Source organism: Sorex araneus, chromosome 2 (genome assembly GCF_027595985.1).
Source record: "Sorex araneus isolate mSorAra2 chromosome 2, mSorAra2.pri, whole genome shotgun sequence".
NCBI classification, from domain to species: domain Eukaryota; kingdom Metazoa; phylum Chordata; class Mammalia; order Eulipotyphla; family Soricidae; genus Sorex; species Sorex araneus.
Window position 1 is genome coordinate 249,309,434 of NC_073303.1, and position 18,843 is coordinate 249,328,276.

Sequence of the window (18,843 nt, forward strand, 5' to 3'; positions counted from 1 at the left end):
AGGGTTACACCTGGCGAAGTGTGGTTCCCCCCTGGCTCTGCACTCAGGAATCACCGCTGCTTGGGAGACCACCTGGGTGCCAGGATCAAGCCCGGGTGGGCCGAGTGAAAGGCAGGAGACCTGCTCACGGGACTGTCACGCCGGTCCCCTCTCCAGCCTTCTTCCTTTCTCTACCTGCAAACGGTACTTTCTCACTGGATCCCTCCCTGGTTCTGTGGTGCTGGTGTGAGCTGCAAATGAGCAGAGAGAGCAAGAGAGACCGCTCAGGGGAGAAGGGAGTGAGTTTATTAGAGACTCAGCGCTGAGGACCCCCAAGTTGAAAGAGAAAAGTGACTTGGAGCCCTGTTCGCTGGGAGGGTCTGTCTTTTATCCTCTAACGGTGAGCTACAATCTACGTACATTCTTATCGTGCAGCAGGGGAGACAGAGCAAAAGAAAAACAATCAGTGCGTCGTTCCCACATGGTACAGCCTGCAGGCGCCCCAAAGGGAAACAGTGAGTGCAGTATATCTTGCCCATTCCTGCGGCCTTTGCATGCCGCCTCCCCTGCGCCTCCATCAATCTGGGAGGCCCAGTGCGCTCCCATAAATCTGGTGGACTGGTGGGCCTTTGACTCGGTTAATTGGGGTCATAGAAGGAATGCTTCTCCCTCCCTTCTCTTGTTTAACTTAGGGGTTGGTTTCAGCTTCCCAGTCCCCATTACATTCTTGGTTCTCATTACAGTTTCATAATTTTCTCTCTTTTTTTTTTTTTTTTTTGCTTTTTGGGTCACACCCAGCGATGCTCAGGGGGGTTACTCCTGGCTTTGCACTCAAGAATTACTCCTGGCGGTGCTTGGGGGACCATATGGGATGCCGGTGATCGAACCCGGGTCGGCCGCGTGCAAGACAAACACTCTACCCACAGTGCTATCACTTCGGCCCCTACAGTTTCATAATTCTCATTACATACAGCTTCTTTTTTTTTCTTCTTCTTGGGTCACATCCGGCAATGCTAAGGGATTACTCCTGGCTCTGCACTCAGGGATCATTCCTGGCGGTGCTTGGGGGACCATATGGGATGCCGGGGATCGAACCCAGGTTGGCCGCGTGCAAGGCAAATGCCCTCCCCAATGTACTATCATTCTGGCCCCTCATACAGCTTTTTTTTTTTCTTTTTTGGATCATACCCAGGGATGCACAGGGGTTACTCCTGGCTCTGCACTCAGGAATTACTCCTGGCGGGGACCATATGGGATGCTGGGAATCAAACCCGGTCGGCTGCATTCAAGGCAAATGCCCTACTCGCTGTGCTATTGCTCCAGCCCCTCATACGTATAGCTTCTTATTTGTCGTTACACTTTAGGTTAGGTTGGCCAGTGAAGATGGAGCCTCCATTTTAGGCTTGATGAGAAAATTCTGATGTTGACATTGAAGATATATCACTGTATCACTGTCATCCTGTTGCTCATTGATTTGCTTGAGCAGGCACCATTGTGAGACTTGTTACTGTTTTTGGCATATCGAATATGCCACGGGTAGCTTGTCAGGCTCTGCCATGCGGGCGGGATACTCTTGGTAGCTTTCTGGGCTCTCCGAGAGGGATGAAGGAGTCGAACCCGGGTCAGCCACATGCAAGGCAAAAGCCCTACCCGCTGTGCTATCGCTATATATATATATATATATATATATATATTTTTTTTTGCTTTTTGGGTCACACCCGGCAATGCACAGGGGTCATTCCTGGCTCATGCACTCAGGAATTCCCCCGGGCGGTGCTGGGATTCGAACCCGGGTCAGCCTCGTGCAAGGCAAACGCCCTACCCACTGTGCTATCACTCCAGCCCCCTATCACTATTTATTTAAAAATATTTTTTTTGTTTATTTTGACAGTCGCAACCAACCTGGGTTCGATTCCTCCATCCCTCTCGGAGAGCCCGGCGAGCTACTGAGAGTATCCCACCTGAACGGCAGAGCCTGGCAAGCTCCCCGTGGCGTATTCGATACGCCAAAAACAGTAACAAGAATTCTCACAATGGAGACGTTACTGGTGCCCGCTCAAGCAAATCGATGAACAACGGGACGACAGTGCAACAGTGCAGTGCAGTTTTGGCAGTGCTGGGAATCCAGGACCTCCCACGCGCAAGGCAAATACTTTACCCTGAGCTCCATCTCTGGCTTAGAAAATAGTCTAACTGGGGACTGGAGACATAGAACAGTGGGTAACTCTTGCACCCCGCTGACCTGGGTTTGATCCCTGACACACAGAAGGGTCCCTTAGTGAGCCCCTGAGTGCAGAGCCAGGAGTCATCCCTGAGCACTGCTGTGTGTGCCCCACCCATCCTCCCACCCCCTAAAAAAAAAAAAAAACCCAACCCAAAGTAATAGCTTGGATCAAGGCTGCTGGCGGCCTGGGGTGGGTGTGAGCTGCCAAAGCAAAGTCAGAGGGTCTGTTGCCAGAGGAAGGAAGGCGGGGAGGTTTTAAGCGACTTGCGCTCTGTCCACTGTGCTAGTCGGGCACTGGTGTGGATGTTTTTAGCAACATGCACAGTGCGAGGGCCAGAGCATAAGTACAGCGGGTGAGGCTCTTGCTTTGCACATAGATGACCTGGGTTTGATCCTTGGCATCCCACAGTGACGTCGGTGGGCCCCCACGACTTAAATGAGGTGGGGAGGAGAGAGAAGGTCACTTCTCCTGATCTGCCTCTGCCACCCCGGGCCCAGCAGGGAAGGCTGGGATTGATAAAGTCTGTGATGAAGCCCTGTGCGGTGTGGGTCAGAGACTACCCTGCCCCCACCCCATCCCACCAGCCCCACCAGGGGGCCATCAAGCCACACCTGACGTCCACTTGGTCTTCTCAGCCCTGAAGTTGATCCCCCCCACCCCATCACTTGGGGGAGCTGCGGACTCAGGCGGGAGCGAGGAATTGCTCTTTGCAGGAAGGACGGTCAGTCCTCGCTCTCACTCGGGGGTTTCAGGTCTTTGTCCTGTGTCACAGAAAGGAGTTTCAGGAGGAGACCAGCAGTGAAGGAAAAACAGATTTTATTCAGCTGTTTTTTTTTTTTTTTTTTTTTTGCTTTTTGGGTCACACCCGGCGATGCTCAGGGGTTACTCCTGGCTCTTCACTCAGGAATTACTCCTGGCGGTGCTCAGGGGACCATATGGGATGCTGGGATTCGAACCCGGGTCGGCCGCGTGCAAGGCCCTACCCGCTATGCTATCACTCCAGCCCCTATTCGGCTGTTTTGAGGAAGGGGAAGGAGGGAGAGCGAAGGGAGAGAAAGAGTAACGTGCTCAAGGGAGGCAGAGAGAGCCCCGGTACACATGTCTAGAGGGGAGAGGCAGGTAACACATGTGCACGTGCATGTGTGCACAAGCAGCACATGGGCTCCGGCAGCATATGTGCGCCCGTCCTTTGTTCAAGGTGGCTTTTTTTTTTTTTTTTGCTTTATGGGTCACACCCGGCGATGCACAGGGGTGACTCCTGGCTCTGCACTCAGGAATGACTCCTGGCGGTGCTCGGGGGACCCTATGGGATGCTGGGAATCAAACCTGGGTTGGCTGCGTGCAAGGCAAACGCCCTCCCTGCTGTGCTATCTCTCCAGTCCCAACTCCTGGTGGCTTTTATAAGTTTTTCTAACCTAGTTTCTACCTAGGTAACAGTCCTTTGCTAGGGTGGTTGCCAAGTGGGTAGAGCTGGGAGTGATTACTGGTCTTCTTGGAAATTCCTTTCCTGGCCTTTGTTCCAGGAGCTGCAGCATTTTCTCTTGAGGGGTCCGGTGTGCTTGGGTCTGTTACTGGACCAGGAATGTCTTATCCGGTCTTAAGTCCGGTGCTCACTGGTGAGCTTTGGTGCAGCTGTGGGGCTGTTGGTGGGCCTTTTGCAGCTTCAGGGCTACTGCTTTTATTATTTTCCAGGAATTCCATTGCCATGAGCCCTTTCGTGTTTACCTGCCTGCCGCAGTAGGGTCCCCCAGCACTGCCAGGAGTGATTCCTGAGTGCAGAGCCAGGAGTCAGCCCAGAGCACCGCTGGGAGTGGCCCCAAAACAAACTAATAAAAATAAATAAATAACCCACATGTGGGCAAGGTCATCCCTGGCCAGTTCCGGTGAAGGCTGTCTCTGCAGCCTGCCTGGGGCACTCACTGGCCTGTCCCTCTCCGTCTCACTTTCCCCATCCTACCACAAGCATGAGGGACTGGGGCCTGCGCAATAGTACAGTGGGTAGAGTGGCTGATCCGGGTTGGATCCCGGCATCCCAGAACCTCCGCCCCCGCAACCCCCGCCCCGCCTCAAAAAACCAAAAAACCAAAAAAACAAAAAAAAAGCCAGGGACGCTCCAGGTCCATTTGAATCCAAGGGACAGGAATGTCAGTCGCCCGGCCCCCGGCAGGGGGCGCGCTAACAGGCTCTCCCCGCCCAGGGGTGGAACTGGAGGGTGCCCGGGTTCGCGGTCTCCCGCCCAGGGGTGCTGGAAGGAGCGACAGGGCGGGGATGAGCCGCAGACCGGGTACAGCAGTGATTTGCAGGGACTCAGGCGCGACAGAGCACTTTCCTTCTGGGCAAAGGGAGGGAGCAATTGGCCAGCCGCCAGGGCCCTGGCAGACTCCCTAAAGCCTGGTTGGTTTTGGGGGGTGGTTGGCAGGGGGTGCATTTCCTGGTTTCTCTTTGTTCCCCCTCAGGCGCTCCCATCAGCTGTCTTTCATTCCCACCAGCAGGCTGGCAGCCCGCCCGCCAGACAGCTTTGCCTGGGCAGTGTCCCCTCCTCTCCCCCGGGGCTGGCAGAAATCTGAGGGCAGTTCGACCTCAGGGACAAGCTGTCAGTCAACAGACGCTGCCTCCAGGGCGCCTCCCCCTTGCTCCCGGGGCCTGCTGGGAGATCTGAGCACTTTGCAGCCCAGAAGCATCAGGGAGCTGGCGAAGGAAAGGCCTCAGAAATCACAGGCCTTGGGGGCTGGAGCGATAGCACAGCGGGGCGGGCGTTTTGCCTTGCACGCGCGGCTGACCCGGGTTCGAGTCGCAGCATCCCATAGGGTCCCCTGAGCACCGCCAGGAGTGCACTCTGCCTGAGTGCAGAGCTAGGAGTAATCCCTGTGCATTGCCGGGTGTGACCCAAAAAAAGCAAACAATTTGTGTGGAAGCCGTTGATGAGAGAGAGGGGATGCAGAGAGAGCCAGAGATCGCAAATTGTCATTTTTCAGCCAAAGCAGCTCCCTCTCCTGGGCTGGAGAGCTAGCTTGGGCTGGATTCAGTCTCAGCACCTTAGAGTTCCCTGAGCCTGGCGACAGAGGTGGAAGAAGCCCCTGAGCATCGCCAGATGTGGTCTCAGACAGAAAAGCGCCTGTAGCAGAAGAACACTCCCCACAATGGTGCAGTGTTTCAAAAATAAAAGGTGCAGCAGTGGGACAGTGGGGAGCATGCTTGCCTCGCATGCAGACAACCCCAGTTCGATCCCCGGCAACCCCTAGGGTCCCCGAGCCCTGCCAAGAGTGATTGAGTGCAGAGTCAGGAGTAAACCCTGAGCACCGCTGGGTGTGACCCCAAACACCAAGAATAATATGATAAAATGTGTATCGAGCATCTTCGCCCCACCCAGGTACAGTTCTTTGGGGAAAACTAGAGGAACAGAGAAAATAACAACCTGCCCTTGAGAGGCTATGAAGGCTTCTACCTATTTGTCCATATACCTACCCATCCACCCACCCCTTCCTCCATCCTCCCTCCCTCTCCCTACATCCTTCTCTCTATCCACCCATCTACCCATCCATCCATCCATTCATCCCTTCACCACTCCATCCATCCAACAACCCCCACCCCACCCCTCCTTTCTTCACTCCCTCTACTTATCCATCCATCCACCCGCCCACCCATCCATCTATCCATCTACCCATCTATCCATCCACCCACACATTTATTCCTCCCATCATCCTTCCCACCACCACTCACTCCACCCATCCACCCACCCCATCCATCCATCCATCCATCCACCCACCCACCTACCCACCCATCCATCCATCCACCCACCCACCTACCCACCCATCCATCCATCCACCCACCCACCTACCCACCCATCCATCCATCCACCCATCCATTCATCTACCCCCCCATCCATCCGTTCACCATCCATCCCTCTGTCTGTCCACACACCCAATCATCCATCTCTCCATTTTATCTCCCTTTCCACTTTTCACCTCTGCCTTTATCCATTGACGTTCATCCTTTTTGTTTTATTTCTGGGATGAACCTGAAGGTGCTTAGGGCAGGCAGCCGACCTGGTTCTATCCCTGGCACGGCAGATGTTCCCCAGGCACTGCCAGGAGTAAGTCCTGAGCACATGGCGCCTCGAGTATGCCAGTCACTCCTGAGCATAGAGCTAGGGATTACTCCAGTACTATCTTGGGTGGTCCAAACCCCCTTCCAACCAAAAGTCCTAGTAGCATTTGAAGAATTTAGTGGCTGGGGAACTAGTGGCCTGTAGGGGGCGCTCAGATGCTTCCGTTCTCTCTTTTACCATTAGAAGGTAGCACCGCACTGAACTGCAGGGCTCAGGGGACCCTGTAGCACTGTTGTCCTGTTGTCCGTGGATTTGCTCGTGCGGGCTTGTGAGACTTGTTACTGTTTTTGGCATATCGAATACGCCACGGGGAGTTTGCCAGGCTCTGCCGTGCGGGCAGGATACTCTCGGTAGTTTGTCGAGTGGGACGGAGGAATCAAACCCGGGTCGGCCACGTGCAAAGCAAACACCCTACCTGCTGTGCTATGGCTCCAGTCCCACCAGAAGGTATGCTCCAAAATCCAAACCACGAAACCCTGAATAATCTGTTCATTACAGACTGTCAGCAATTCTTCCTTTCCCTTGCTCGTATTCATTTCTTTTTATGTTTTTCAGTGCTGAGGAATGAACCCAGGGCCTTAAAATATCACTTTTAAAAGGAATAACTTGGGGGCAGGGGTGATAGTAAGGAGGATAGAGCATTTTTGTCTTGCCCGCAGCTGACCCTGGCTATATCCCAGACATTAAAGACGGTCCTCCTAGCTCTACCAGAAGTGCTCCCCAAGCTAAGAGCCAGGAATGAGGCCTGAGCCCCACCAGTGTGGCCCCAAGGCCTTCTAAATAATTTTTTTTTTGGTTTTGGGGCCACACCCAGCTGTGCTCAGGGCTTATTCCTGGCTCCACGCTCAAGGATCAATCCTGGCAGAGCTCTGGGGACCCTGTGGGATGTTGGAGATTGAACCCCAGGTCGGCTACATGCAAGGCAAACGTCCTACTCTCTGTGCTATTTCTTTCGTCCCTATTTATTTTTTATTATTATTTGTTTATTTGGCAGAATCTCGCACGGCAGAGCTTGGCAAGCTACCCGTGGCATACTCCCTATGCCAAAAACAGTAACAATAATGGGCCTCATTCCCCTGACCCTGAACGCGACAGGGACGAATGAGACGTTACTGGTGCCCGCTTGAGCAAATCGATGAGCAACCAGGAAGACAGTGATACAGTGATTTGTTTATTTATTTATTTACTTATTGTGTGTGTGTGGGGGGGCGGTCACACTCGGCAATGCTAAGGGATCACCCCTAGCCATGGTACGGGTTGACCCTATGTTGTGCTGGGAATGGAACCTCCAACTACTGTACTCTCCTTCCGGCCAAAAGGGGAAATTGAGATTTAAAGGGATACTCTCAAAAAAAATCAATAAATTAAAAAAAATTTTAAAAAAGGATAGTGTCGGTTTCTCTCTTTTCCATGGGGATTCACTGGCAAGTAGTAAGTAACCTAGGGAGCGGGGAAATATGGACTCGGTTCACGTCAGCATCAGCCAGAGACAACGTTTATTTCAAACGGCAAAGGCGCGAGCGCGGGGCATGCCGGGACTTGTAGTTTTTTCCTGGCCCGGCCCTTTTCCCGCCCCCCAACCCGTGCGCCTGCGCGGAGCGGCGCGCGCATCCGAGCGCATGCGCCGGGCTCCGGCGCGCGAGTGCGCGCGACAACTTCCCATGGCAGCGCCCGCGGCGGCCATGGGGCCCTCGGCGCTGGGCCCGGGCGGCCCGGGCTCGCTGGCTCCCTGGTGCTCGGTGAACAGCGGCCCGACGCGCTACGTGCTGGGGATGCAGGAGCTGTTCCGCGGGCACAGCAAGACGCGCGAGTTCCCGGCGCACAGCGCCAAGGTGCACTCGGTGGCCTGGAGCTGCGACGGCCGCCGCCTGGCGTCGGGCTCCTTCGACAAGACGGCCAGCGTCTTCGTGCTGGAGAAGGACCGGCTGGTGAGCGGCGGGGCGCCCGCGGCCCTGTGCTGGCCGGAGCTCTGGGGAGGGGGCGCGCGCGCGCGTGTGTGAGGGGGTGTGTGTGAGAGAGAGGGTGTGTGTGTGAGAGAGGGTGTGTGTGTGAGAGAGGGTGTGTGTGTGAGAGAGAGGGTGTGTGTGAGGGTGTGTGTGAGGGTGTGTGTGTGTGAGAGGGTGTGTGTGAGGGGGTGTGTGTGGGGGTGTGTGTGAGGGGGTGTGTGTGAGAGAGGGTGTGTGTGTGAGAGAGAGGGTGTGTGTGTGAGGGGGTGTGTGTGTGAGGGGGTGTGTGTGTGAGAGAGAGGGTGTGTGTGTGAGAGGGTGTGTGTGTGAGAGAGAGGGTGTGTGTGTGAGGGGGTGTGTGTGTGAGGGGGTGTGTGTGTGAGAGAGGGTGTGTGTGTGAGAGAGGGTGTGTGTGTGAGGGGGTGTGTGTGTGAGAGGGTGTGTGTGAGGGTGTGTGTGTGTGAGGGGGTGTGTGTGAGAGAGAGGGTGTGTGTGTGAGAGAGGGTGTGTGTGTGAGAGAGAGGGTGTGTGTGTGAGGGGGTGTGTGTGTGAGAGAGAGGGTGTGTGTGTGAGAGGGTGTGTGTGTGAGAGAGGGTGTGTGTGTGAGGGGGTGTGTGTGGGGGTGTGTGTGAGGGGGTGTGTGTGTGTGAGAGAGAGGGTGTGTGTGAGGGTGTGTGTGTGTGAGGGGGTGTGTGTGAGAGAGAGGGTGTGTGTGTGAGAGAGGGTGTGTGTGTGAGGGAGGTGTGTGTGAGAGAGAGGGGGTGTGTGAGAGGGTGTGTGTGTGAGGGGGTGTGTGGGGGTGTGTGTGAGGGTGTGTGTGTGTGACAGAGAGGGTGTGTGTGGGGTGTGTGTGTGTGAGGGGGTGTGTGTGTGAGAGAGAGGGTGTGTGTGAGAGAGAGGGTGTGTGTGTGAGGGTGTGTGTGTGGGGTGTGTGTGTGAGAGAGGGTGTGTGTGAGGGTGTGTGTGTGAGAGAGAGGGTGTGTGTGAGGGTGTGTGTGTGGGGTGTGTGTGTGAGAGAGAGGGTGTGTGTGTGAGGGTGTATGTGTGTGAGAGGGTGTGTGTGTGAGGGTGTATGTGTGTGGAGGGTGTGTGAGTATGTGTGAGGGGAGATGTGTGTGTGTGTGTGTGTGTGAGAGAGAGAGGGTGTGTGAGGCGTGTGTATGTGTATGAGGGGGGGTATGTGGACCTGAGGAAGGGGTGTGTGTGAAGGTGTGTATGTGTGAAGGGAAGGGTGTGTGTGTGAGGATGTGTGTGTGTGTATCTGGGGAGGGGGCGTGTGTGTGTGTGTGTGTGTGTGTGTGTGTGTATCTGGGGAGGAGAGGCTGTGTGGGGAGGTGTGTGTGTGGATCTGGGGAAGGGGTGTGTCAGGGTGTGTGTGTGGATCTGGGGAGGGGGATTGTGTGAGAGGGCGTGTGTGGGGGTGTGAGTGGGAGGGGGCGTGTGCGTGCCCAGAGCCATAGCGTAGCGGACCTCTGTAATGTCCCCCAGCGCATGTCCATTACCCAGGGGTAAAGCCCCGAGCACCTACTGGCCGCGGCCCCCAAACCACACGGAGTTAGTCCTGCGTCCTGTGAAACGACCCGAGGGGTTCTGGTCCTGCAGGTCAAAGAAAACAATTACAGGGGCCATGGAGACAGCGTAGACCAGCTGTGTTGGCACCCGAGCAATCCCGACCTCTTCGTCACCGCCTCTGGGGACAAGACCATCCGCATCTGGGACGTGAGGACCACCAAGTGCATTGCCACGGTGAACACCAAAGGTGATGCCACGGGGACACTGGCTCCCGGGTCCCTCGTGCCGCGGCTGGGCAGAGGCTGATAAAGCACCGACTTCCGACCATCCCGGCTTCCGGTAGTGCGTGTATCCGTGCAGGGACAGACAGAGGCAGGAGAAAATCGAGCCTGCCTTGATGCAGCTGACCCGTGTTCCATTCATGGCACCCCGTAGGGTACCCTGAGCCTGCATTGAGCTCAGAGCAAGGAGTCAGCCCTGAGCATGGCTGGCTGTGCCCCCAAAACAACAATTTAAAAAGAGGAAGGAAGGAAGGGAGGAAGGAAGGGAGGAAGGTAGGGAGGAAGAAAGGAAGGAAGGAGGGAGGGAAGGAGGGAAGGAAGGAGGGAGGGAAGGAGGGAGGGGAGGGAGGGAGGGAAGGAGGGAGGGAAGTAGGGAGGGAGGGAAGGAGGGAGGAAGGGAGGGAGGGGAGGGAGGAAGGGAGGGAGGGAAGGAGGGAAGGAAGGAGGGAAGGAAGGAAGGAAGGAAGATAGATCATGTCTTAGGGTGAGGAGAGCTAGAACAGGGGTTTAGGTGTGACCTGGCATGTGGCACCATATATGGTTGTCCTCGCCCTCCCTGTCCCTCTGTACAGGGAGTTCTGGGGATTTAGTGGTTAAGTGCAGTGTCTCGGGCCAGGGCAGGAACTCTTGGTGGGAATGTTAAGAAAATCTCTTTCCCAGTCTCTCAGAGGCTGGGAAACTCATAAGAGGCTTGAAGGACTGATCTTGGAGCCAGAGCGATAGTAAATAAGGGAGGGCATCTGTCCTGCACGTGGCTGACCCAGGTTTGTCCCCCAGTATCCCAGAGCGTCCCCCGAGCACCACCAGGAATAGTTCCTGTGTGTGTCGAGCTAGGAGTAACCCCTGAACATCGCCAGGTGTGACTAAAAAAGATGAAAAATGGTGATAGTGCGTAACGTGTGCGTGTCTGGACTTTGGGGAAAGTCCGTGTCGAGTGGACTCAGAGTCCGGTCTGTGTTTGAATCCCGGGGTGCCTTTAGCCCTCACACGCTTGCTTCATCTCTGTACTGTGGCCTCAGCTAGAAAATGGCAGTAACCCAGGAGGCCTGGTAGGATTTGGGGTGAAGCGCTCCAGAGGGGATGCGGCCAGTGAGGGGGTTGGGGACCCTCCCCTGCTGCCAAGCTGCATCAGTCGCTTCCACCGAGGGCTGCCCTCTGGGTCCTGCACTCTGAGGTCAGATCTCGCGCCTCCGGGTCAGCAGTGCCAGCTTCCGCTGGCCCCGGCCTGATGGGGTTATTTCTGTCCGGGTTCCGCAGGGGAGAACATTAACATCTGCTGGAGCCCTGACGGGCAGACCATTGCCGTGGGCAACAAGGATGACGTGGTGACTTTCATTGACGCCAAGACCCACCGGTCCAAGGCCGAGGAGCAGTTCAAGTTCGAGGTCAACGAGATCTCCTGGAACAATGACAATAACATGTTCTTCCTGACCAACGGCAACGGCTGCATCAACATCCTCAGGTGAGGGCTGCCGCGTGGGACGCCTCGATGGTGCTGATGAAATGAGTCTGTCCCGAGGGAGTTTCACTTGCCAAGCTGCAGACGGGAATGCCCTGGGAGCCCGCTCGCTCCTTCGAGCCCCTTTGAGTGGCCACCTGCCTGAGTTCTCCTGTCAGATTCCGGCGCCGGGTGGGGTGTTTGTTGTTGGCCCCCTCTCCTTCCCCACCTGTCCCGTCCCTGCCCGACCTCAGCGGTTTCCCTGATGCACGTCCTGCGGGCGCGGTGCTCGTTCTGTGGTGTCTGGCGTGCTTGTGCGTCCCTGATGTGCTTCAGTAGTGCCCTTCACCAGGGTCCAGGCAACGCGTGACTTCTTGGCTTCTTTCCTCTTAACCCCATGTCTGGGGGCGGGGGGGATGGGGTGTGTGTGTGTGTACATACGTCAGGCAACGCATGACTTCTTGGCTTCTTTCCTCTTAACCCCATGTCGGGGAGGTGGGGGGGGGGCCGGGTGTGTGTGTGTGTGTACATACCCTGGATTCTTGTTTTTCTTTTTTCCTTTTGGTTTTTTGACCACACCCGGCGATGCTCAGAGTTACTCCTGACTCTGTGCTCAGGAATCACACTCCTGGTGGGGCTCAGGAGACCCTATGGGATGCCAGGGGTCAGTTGCAGTACAGGGCAGGTGGCTCCCCCAGCCCTGAACTATCACTCCGGACCCCGACTGGATTCTTTTGACTCTTCCTGGCTGAGAATTGGGCGGATGAGTTTTTCTATGTGAAGAAGGCCAGGAATTTGCTGGGGACAGGCCAAGGGAAGGCGTTGCTGGGGGCTGCCTGAGTTTTAGAGGCTGGAGGAGGTAGCTTGCCGATGACAAGAGGATGGAGGGACTATGCAGGTTAGGGAACCTGTGTGGGACCTCCGGCTCAGGTGCGGAACCCTTGGTGGGTCGGGTCTGCTGAGCGTGGGTGCCCTGGAAATGGGCTGCTGTGTCCTAAGATGATTTGGGTGGGTCCAGGTTACCCAGAGGCTGGAATCTGCCTCTTCGTGGCTTTTGCCGCCCGTCACCATGTGTGAACTCAAGACAGGAAATGTGTGTTTGACATTTTCTTGTTCTTTCACGGGAAAATAATAATAGTAATAATAATAATAATAATATAATCTTCTGCTATGCCGAGGATGTAGAGGTCGTCATTCCTGAGGTGTGTGAAGCTGTGCCCACCTCGCTCCCCCAGCAGTTGTGGGGATGTCTCCCAAGCATCCCCTGGTCTGAGTGACAGAGGGCTGAGGGCAGTGCCGGCATGCAGAAGCCGAGATGAGCACAGACTGTCTCCGGAGTAGATGCTGGTATGGGGAGGGATGTGGTGCCAGTTCTGTGCACACCCGTATTGACGCTGTTTGTTGTCAGGACGCAGCTGTTAGCAGGGGCTGCCTGTCCCTCTGTTTTATGTACTCGTCACTAACCCTGTGCCTGTAAGTCTCCTCTGCTGGTCGCCCGGAGATTCCTGCCTCATCCCCACCTGGCATAATGCACGTGCTCATTAGCCCTCTGTGGCACTGCTAGTGATTGGAACGCTTGCCTTTGTTCGTCGTTTTTGGGCCACACCTGTTGATGTTCGGGGCTCCCTCCTGGCTCTGGGTTCAGCAATCACTCTTAGTGGGGCTTGGGGAGGATCCTGTGGGATGCTGGGGATCGAAGCTGTGTCAGCGAAGCATGCAAAGTATGCGCCCTCCCTGCTGTACTGTCTCCCCGGCCCCTGATTTGGGGCATTTGCAACGTTGGATAGTTGTCCTGACTGCAGAAACCTTTGATTTCTAGATTCCTGCCTGTATTGCCTTTTTGGAGGGGCACGGGGGATGCGGTTTGGGGCCACACATGGCGGTGCCCTGGCTCTGTGTTCAGGGGTCATTCCTGGTGGGTCTTGGGGACTCTGGATTACCAGGGGTCGGGCTCAAGGGAGGCAAGCCCTCTCCGATGTCCTCTTTCCTGTCCCTATAATTGTTCCCTGTGAAGTCTATATTGCTTTCAGCTTCTTTTGGGGCAGTCTCATGGAGTGTGTGTGTATGTTTGTGGGGGGGGGGGTCCTCAGTTGTCACTCTCATTGCGGGCTGTATTCTTTTACTATATACTGGAGAATGTTTCTCTTTGGTTTGAGGGCGTCACATTCGGTGACTCTCACGACTTCCTCCTGGTTCTGCGCTCAGGAATCCTGGCGGTGCTTAGGGGGGTCCTGTGGGATGCTGGGGATCGAACCCAGGTTGGTGGAGTGTAAGAGCCCTTGCCACTGTCCGTCGCTCCTACCCGGAGATGTTTCTCTTTCCTGAGTCTACACTGGCACCGCCTCCCCAGCACCTGACCGTGCATTTGCACGCTCTCTCTCTCTCTGTGTCTCTCTCTCGTTTCTCAGCTACCCAGAGCTGAAGCCGGTGCAGTCCATCAACGCCCACCCTTCCAACTGCATCTGCATCAAGTTCGACCCCATGGGCAAGTACTTTGCCACGGGCAGCGCCGACGCGCTGGTCAGCCTCTGGGACGTGGATGAGCTGGTGTGTGTGCGCTGCTTCTCCAGGTCAGCCTGTAGCCCCGTGCCACCGCCCTCACCCCCCAGGGCCCGCCCGGCCGCCTGGACTGCCCTGATCCTCCTTTGCCCCCTTCTGTCGCAGGCTGGATTGGCCTGTGCGGACCCTTAGCTTTAGCCACGATGGGAAAATGCTGGCGTCCGCGTCCGAAGACCACTTCATTGACATAGCTGAAGTGGAGACAGGTAAAGGGGCGCCCGCTGCCAGCCCTGCCCTTCCCAGCCCCGCACACACCCGGCTCGGGGTGCTCTCCTGGAGTCTGTTTCTCAGTGGGTGGCTGTGATGCTCGTGTGGCTGGGGGGTGTGGGTTGCCCTTCCTGGCTGTGGCTTGCATACTCTCTTCATTTGCGGGGCTTGCTGGGGGCGGGCGGGCAGGGCTGCACCTCCTTTCTGTGGTAGTGCCTGGCTGAGCTGTGGCCAGAAAGTCCTCGGGAAAAGTTTCCAATTAGCAGTAATTGCACCCTGGATAAACCTCGTTGGCTGCGATATTGCCACTGCACAGAGCTAAAGTCCTGGCAGCCCCAAGGATGCCACTGCAGAACTGCCCCGGCACAAACAGCTGCTTCGATGGGACGGGGTGCATGTGCGATGTCAAGGATTCAGACTCGGGATCAGACGCTTGCCAGGCCGGCGCTCTGCCCCCCTGTGCTGTTCCTCCGGACCCCAACCTGGCTGCCTTAATGGGAATCTTTTACCTGTTTTGTGCGTAGGTTTCACACACACACACACACAGACACACACACACACACAAACACACACACACCCCACACACCACACCACACCACACAACACACACACACTCACACACCTCTGCACTTACAGTTTCACAGATGAATTTGTCTTCCACGCACGGGTTTGTTTATTAAGATCCCGGGTCAGGAAAGAAAAGCAGCGAGGGCAGCCCTGGGGGAAGATGTTTGAGGAAGATGTTCTGCATTTCAGTGGCTGGTGGATGCTGGTATTTCGGAAGTGTGGAATGGAGAAGGAAGTGAAGCTCCAGGCTTGGAGTGTCACTGCCAAACCCAGTCTGTTTTAATTTTTGACTTTTATTTATTTATTTCTTTATTTTTGCTTTTTGGGTCACACCCAGCATTGCACAGGGGTTACTCCTGGCTCTGCACTCAGGAATCCCCCCTGGCGGTGCTCAGGGGACCATATGGGATGCTGGGAATCGAACCCAGGTCGGCCGCGTGCAAGGCAAACACCCTACCCGCTGTGCTTTCGCTCCAGCCCCTGACTTTTAATTTTTGGAGCCACATCTGGCTGTGCCCATGGCTGATTCCTGGCTCTGTTCTCAGGGATTTCTCCTGGCAGGCTTGGGGGAGCCTATGGGGTGCTGGGGATCAAACCTAGGTCGGCTGTTCGCATGGCAAGCTCCTTTCCCATTGTCCTATGGCTCCAGCCCCCTGATTAGGTTTATTTGCTTCTTGTTTTTTGTTTTGTTTTGTTTTGTTTTTGGGTCACACCTGGAGATGCACAGGGGTTACTCCTGGCTCTGTACTCAGGAATTACTCCTGGTGGTGCTCAGGGTACCATATGGGATGCTGGGATTTGAACCCGGGCTGGCCGCATGCAAGGCAAATGCCCTACCCGCTATGCTATCACTCCAGCCCCATGCTTCTTGTTTTGTTTTCAAGCCACACCTGATGCCAGAGACAGGCCCCATGAGCCCTGCAGGTGCAGCGGGTCCTCTAGCCTTTCTGCCAACCTCCTTGCCCACCCCCCCGCCATGTCATTTTTCTACATCCATCAGTTCTGATGGATGTAGGAAAGTTTGGAACAAGGGGCTGCAGAGATTGGACAGCAGGTCCAGGCACTTGCCTTACCCACGGCCGGTCTGGGTTCGATACCCGGCACCCTAGAGAGGCAGGCCTTGAGCCTTAGCCACAAGTGACCCTTTAGTGGAGAACCAGGAGTGAGCCCTGAGCAATGCCAAGTGTGATCCCCCAAACCGGAAAGAATCCAAAACAAAAGCAGTGACAGTTCAGTCAGACCATAGGACTTACTACCAGCCAGACCCTGCTTGGTGCCAGCAAGGAAGAAGGCAGAATTTTTGGGGGGAGGTGCAGGGGTTGCAGACTGGGGGAGGGGTGGTTTCTTTGTGGGTTCCATAGCAAGATGGAAGGAGCCTTGGGGAAGGGGTTTCCTGTTCCCGCCGCTTCCTGGGGGACGGCCTTAGGGTCCCAGGTCCTTCCATCTTGCTTTCTGCTTGGCCCCTCTCCCCTGGCAGGGGTGTGTGTGTGTGTGAGGTCGGCCGGTGCCCGCGGAGCGTGTCCTGACCCACTCTCTGTGTTGCTTTCCATAGGCGACAAGCTCTGGGAGGTGCAGTGTGAGTCCCCGACCTTCACTGTGGCCTGGCACCCCAAAAGGCCCCTGCTGGCGTTTGCCTGTGATGACAAAGATGGCAAATACGACAGCAGTCGGGAAGCAGGGACGGTCAAGCTCTTCGGGCTCCCCAATGACTCTTGAGGGGGCCCTCTGCTCGCAGGGGCCACCTGGCCCGGACTCGTCCCGCCCAGGCTCATGTGCCCGGGGCGGCCCCTCGAGTCTTTATCCATGAGTGTGTGTTATAGTCGTGCCAAGGGCAGCGGTGGCCCCACCCCCAGCCCCCGCATTCTCAGGGCTCCCCGGAGCCCCCCGTCTTTTCTGCTGCATGCCCTTTGGATGAAATTGGGGGGTCTATTCCTGCCCAGGGTGGGCAGGGGCACCGTGGGGAAGGGAGCAATTTCCTTTTTTTTTTTTTTAATGCAAAAATGAATGTTTTGAGAATTGAGCCTTTAATAAAACAGACTTTTTCTGTTTTTCACCCCTTAATGGTGGCATTTCTGCGGATGGCGCTGGACTTGGTGGTGAGGTTGATCGTGGCTCAGCCTCCTTATCAAAGCCCCTAAAGGGGGCCAGAGCGATAGACTAGTGGGGAGGGCATTTGCCTCACACGAGGCCGACCTGGGTTTGGTCCCCGGCATGCCATAGGGTCCCCTGAATACCACCAGGAGTAACCCCTGAGCATTGCCAAATGTGGCTCAGAAAGACACCAGTTTGGAGTCTCATCGATTTGTTTGAGTGGGCACCGGTAACGTCTCTCATTGTGAGACTTATTGTTACTGTTTTTGGCATATCAAATACATCACGGGTAGCTTGCCAGGCTCTGCTGTGCAGGCACGATACACTCGGTAGCTTGTCGGGCTCTCTGAGAGGGGCGGAGGAATCGAACTTGGGTTGGCCGCGTGAAAGGTGAACGCCCTACCACTGCGCTATCACTCCAGCCCTTGAAGTCTCCCCACAAGAAAAAAAAAAGAAAAAAACCCTGAAGGATGGGCCAGAGAATAGGATAGCACATTAGGTAGGGTGCTTGCCGTGCACACAGCTGGCCCAGGTTTGATCCCCAGCATCCTGTAGGCTTTCCCGAGCCACACCAGGAGTGATCCCTGAGCACGGAACTAGGAGTCCACCCTGAACCCTGAACACTGCCAGGTGTGGTCCCAAACCCCCCAAAAAATCTCCCCAGGTGTAGTTTTCTTTTTTTCTTTTTTTGGGTCACACCTGGCAATGCACAGGGGTTACTCCTGGCTCTGCACTCCTGGTAGTGCTCAGGGGACCCTATGGGATGCTGGGATTCAAACTCAGGTTGGCCGCGTGCAAGGCAAATGCCCTACCCGCTGTGCTATGGCTCCAGCCCCCCAGGTGTGGTTTTCAAGGGTGGTCAGCAGCTCAGGGATGCTGCCAAGGTCACAGGCAAGAGGCCTCCAGGCTGACTGTAGTTCCAATGTCCGGACATCTGGCCTCGTGCACAGGAGAGCACTGTGCCCACACGCAGGCAGAGAGAACCCCAAGGAACATCCTGAAACCCAGGCCTCGGAAACGCAGTAGTCCACGTGAGGTCCCAGCCGAGAGTCAGGAGCAGGATGGCCCAGTTAAACAGTATCAAGAGGGAAAACCTGGGCCGGAGCCATAGTGCAGTAGCGAGGGCCCAAGACCTGTCTCTGGTACCCCATAGTGGCCCCAGAGTACTACTGTGGTGGCCCCAAAACAGAAAGAATGTGATGCCAGATCATGTGACCCTGCAAAAACAGACAGAAACGGGTGGGACTCGGAGATTCTGGACCCTCCCTCTTTCCTGACAATCCTCCAGCACAGCACAGGGACCAAGAGACCGGGTCTGGAAACTTCTATCCATGTGCATGTGGGTTCCAGCTGGTGTCGTCAGCAGGTGGTTTCCACAGGTCCCTGGGCCCGGGCACACAGCCCCACATTACTGGGGCTGTCATGGAGCCCCAAGAGTAGTGGGACGACTCACCCCCGCCCCACCTTGGTCCTTCCTTGTCTAATGCTCCTAGGACGCAGGTCCGCCAGCAATGCCTGAAAAAGCAGGAATGTGACCATGTAGCCTTGGATGCCCCGGGAGACCCCAGGAGCCCTGGTGTGGCCGTCCAGGGAGGGGAGGAGGGTCAGAAGGGATCCTCCTGCCATGGGTCCTCCCTGGGGCACTGGGACAGGCATGGGGGTGGGATGCATCTCCATTCTGGTGCTGGACAGAGGCCCCCTTGGCTTGCTCTGGCTTTTCCTTAGTTTGTTTCTTCTGCTTTTTTGCTTTCAACATCCGGCCGTGCTCAGGGCTGACTCCTGGCTCTGTGCGCAAAGGTCACTGCAGTTGGGGCTCGGGGACCTTATGGGGTGCTGCAGACTGGACCCAGGGTGGCAGAGTGCAAGGCAAACACCCTACTGCTGTGTAGCCTTCGGCCCCTGTGCCTTATTCTCTCTCTTTTCCTCCCTC

General features: G+C 56.0%; 1 protein-coding gene and 1 pseudogene across 1 annotated transcript; one reads left to right on the forward strand and one right to left on the reverse strand.

Annotated features, from left to right (window-relative positions):
• The first annotated feature begins 7,924 nt into the window (after window positions 1-7,924).
• THOC3 (THO complex subunit 3) lies at window positions 7,925-16,881 on the forward strand. Its single transcript, XM_004611442.2, has 6 exons — window positions 7,925-8,240; window positions 9,861-10,017; window positions 11,309-11,513; window positions 13,898-14,059; window positions 14,154-14,254; window positions 16,375-16,881. The coding sequence occupies exons 1-6, from the start codon at window positions 7,932-7,934 to the stop codon at window positions 16,536-16,538; spliced, it is 1,098 nt and encodes a 365-aa protein (XP_004611499.2). The 5' UTR covers window positions 7,925-7,931; the 3' UTR covers window positions 16,539-16,881.
• On the reverse strand, window positions 14,494-14,575 carry LOC129402749 (U4 spliceosomal RNA; annotated as a pseudogene).
• Window positions 16,882-18,843: the final 1,962 nt, after the last annotated feature.

Coding starts and splice junctions, on each gene's coding strand:
- THOC3 (XM_004611442.2), top strand. CDS start 7,932: ATGCGCCGGGCTCCGGCGCGCGAGTGCGCGCGACAACTTCCCATGGCA. Junction 8,241..9,860: donor TGCTGGAGAAGGACCGGCTG/GTGAGCGGCGGG, acceptor CTGGTCCTGCAG/GTCAAAGAAAACAATTACAG. Junction 10,018..11,308: donor TGCCACGGTGAACACCAAAG/GTGATGCCACGG, acceptor CGGGTTCCGCAG/GGGAGAACATTAACATCTGC.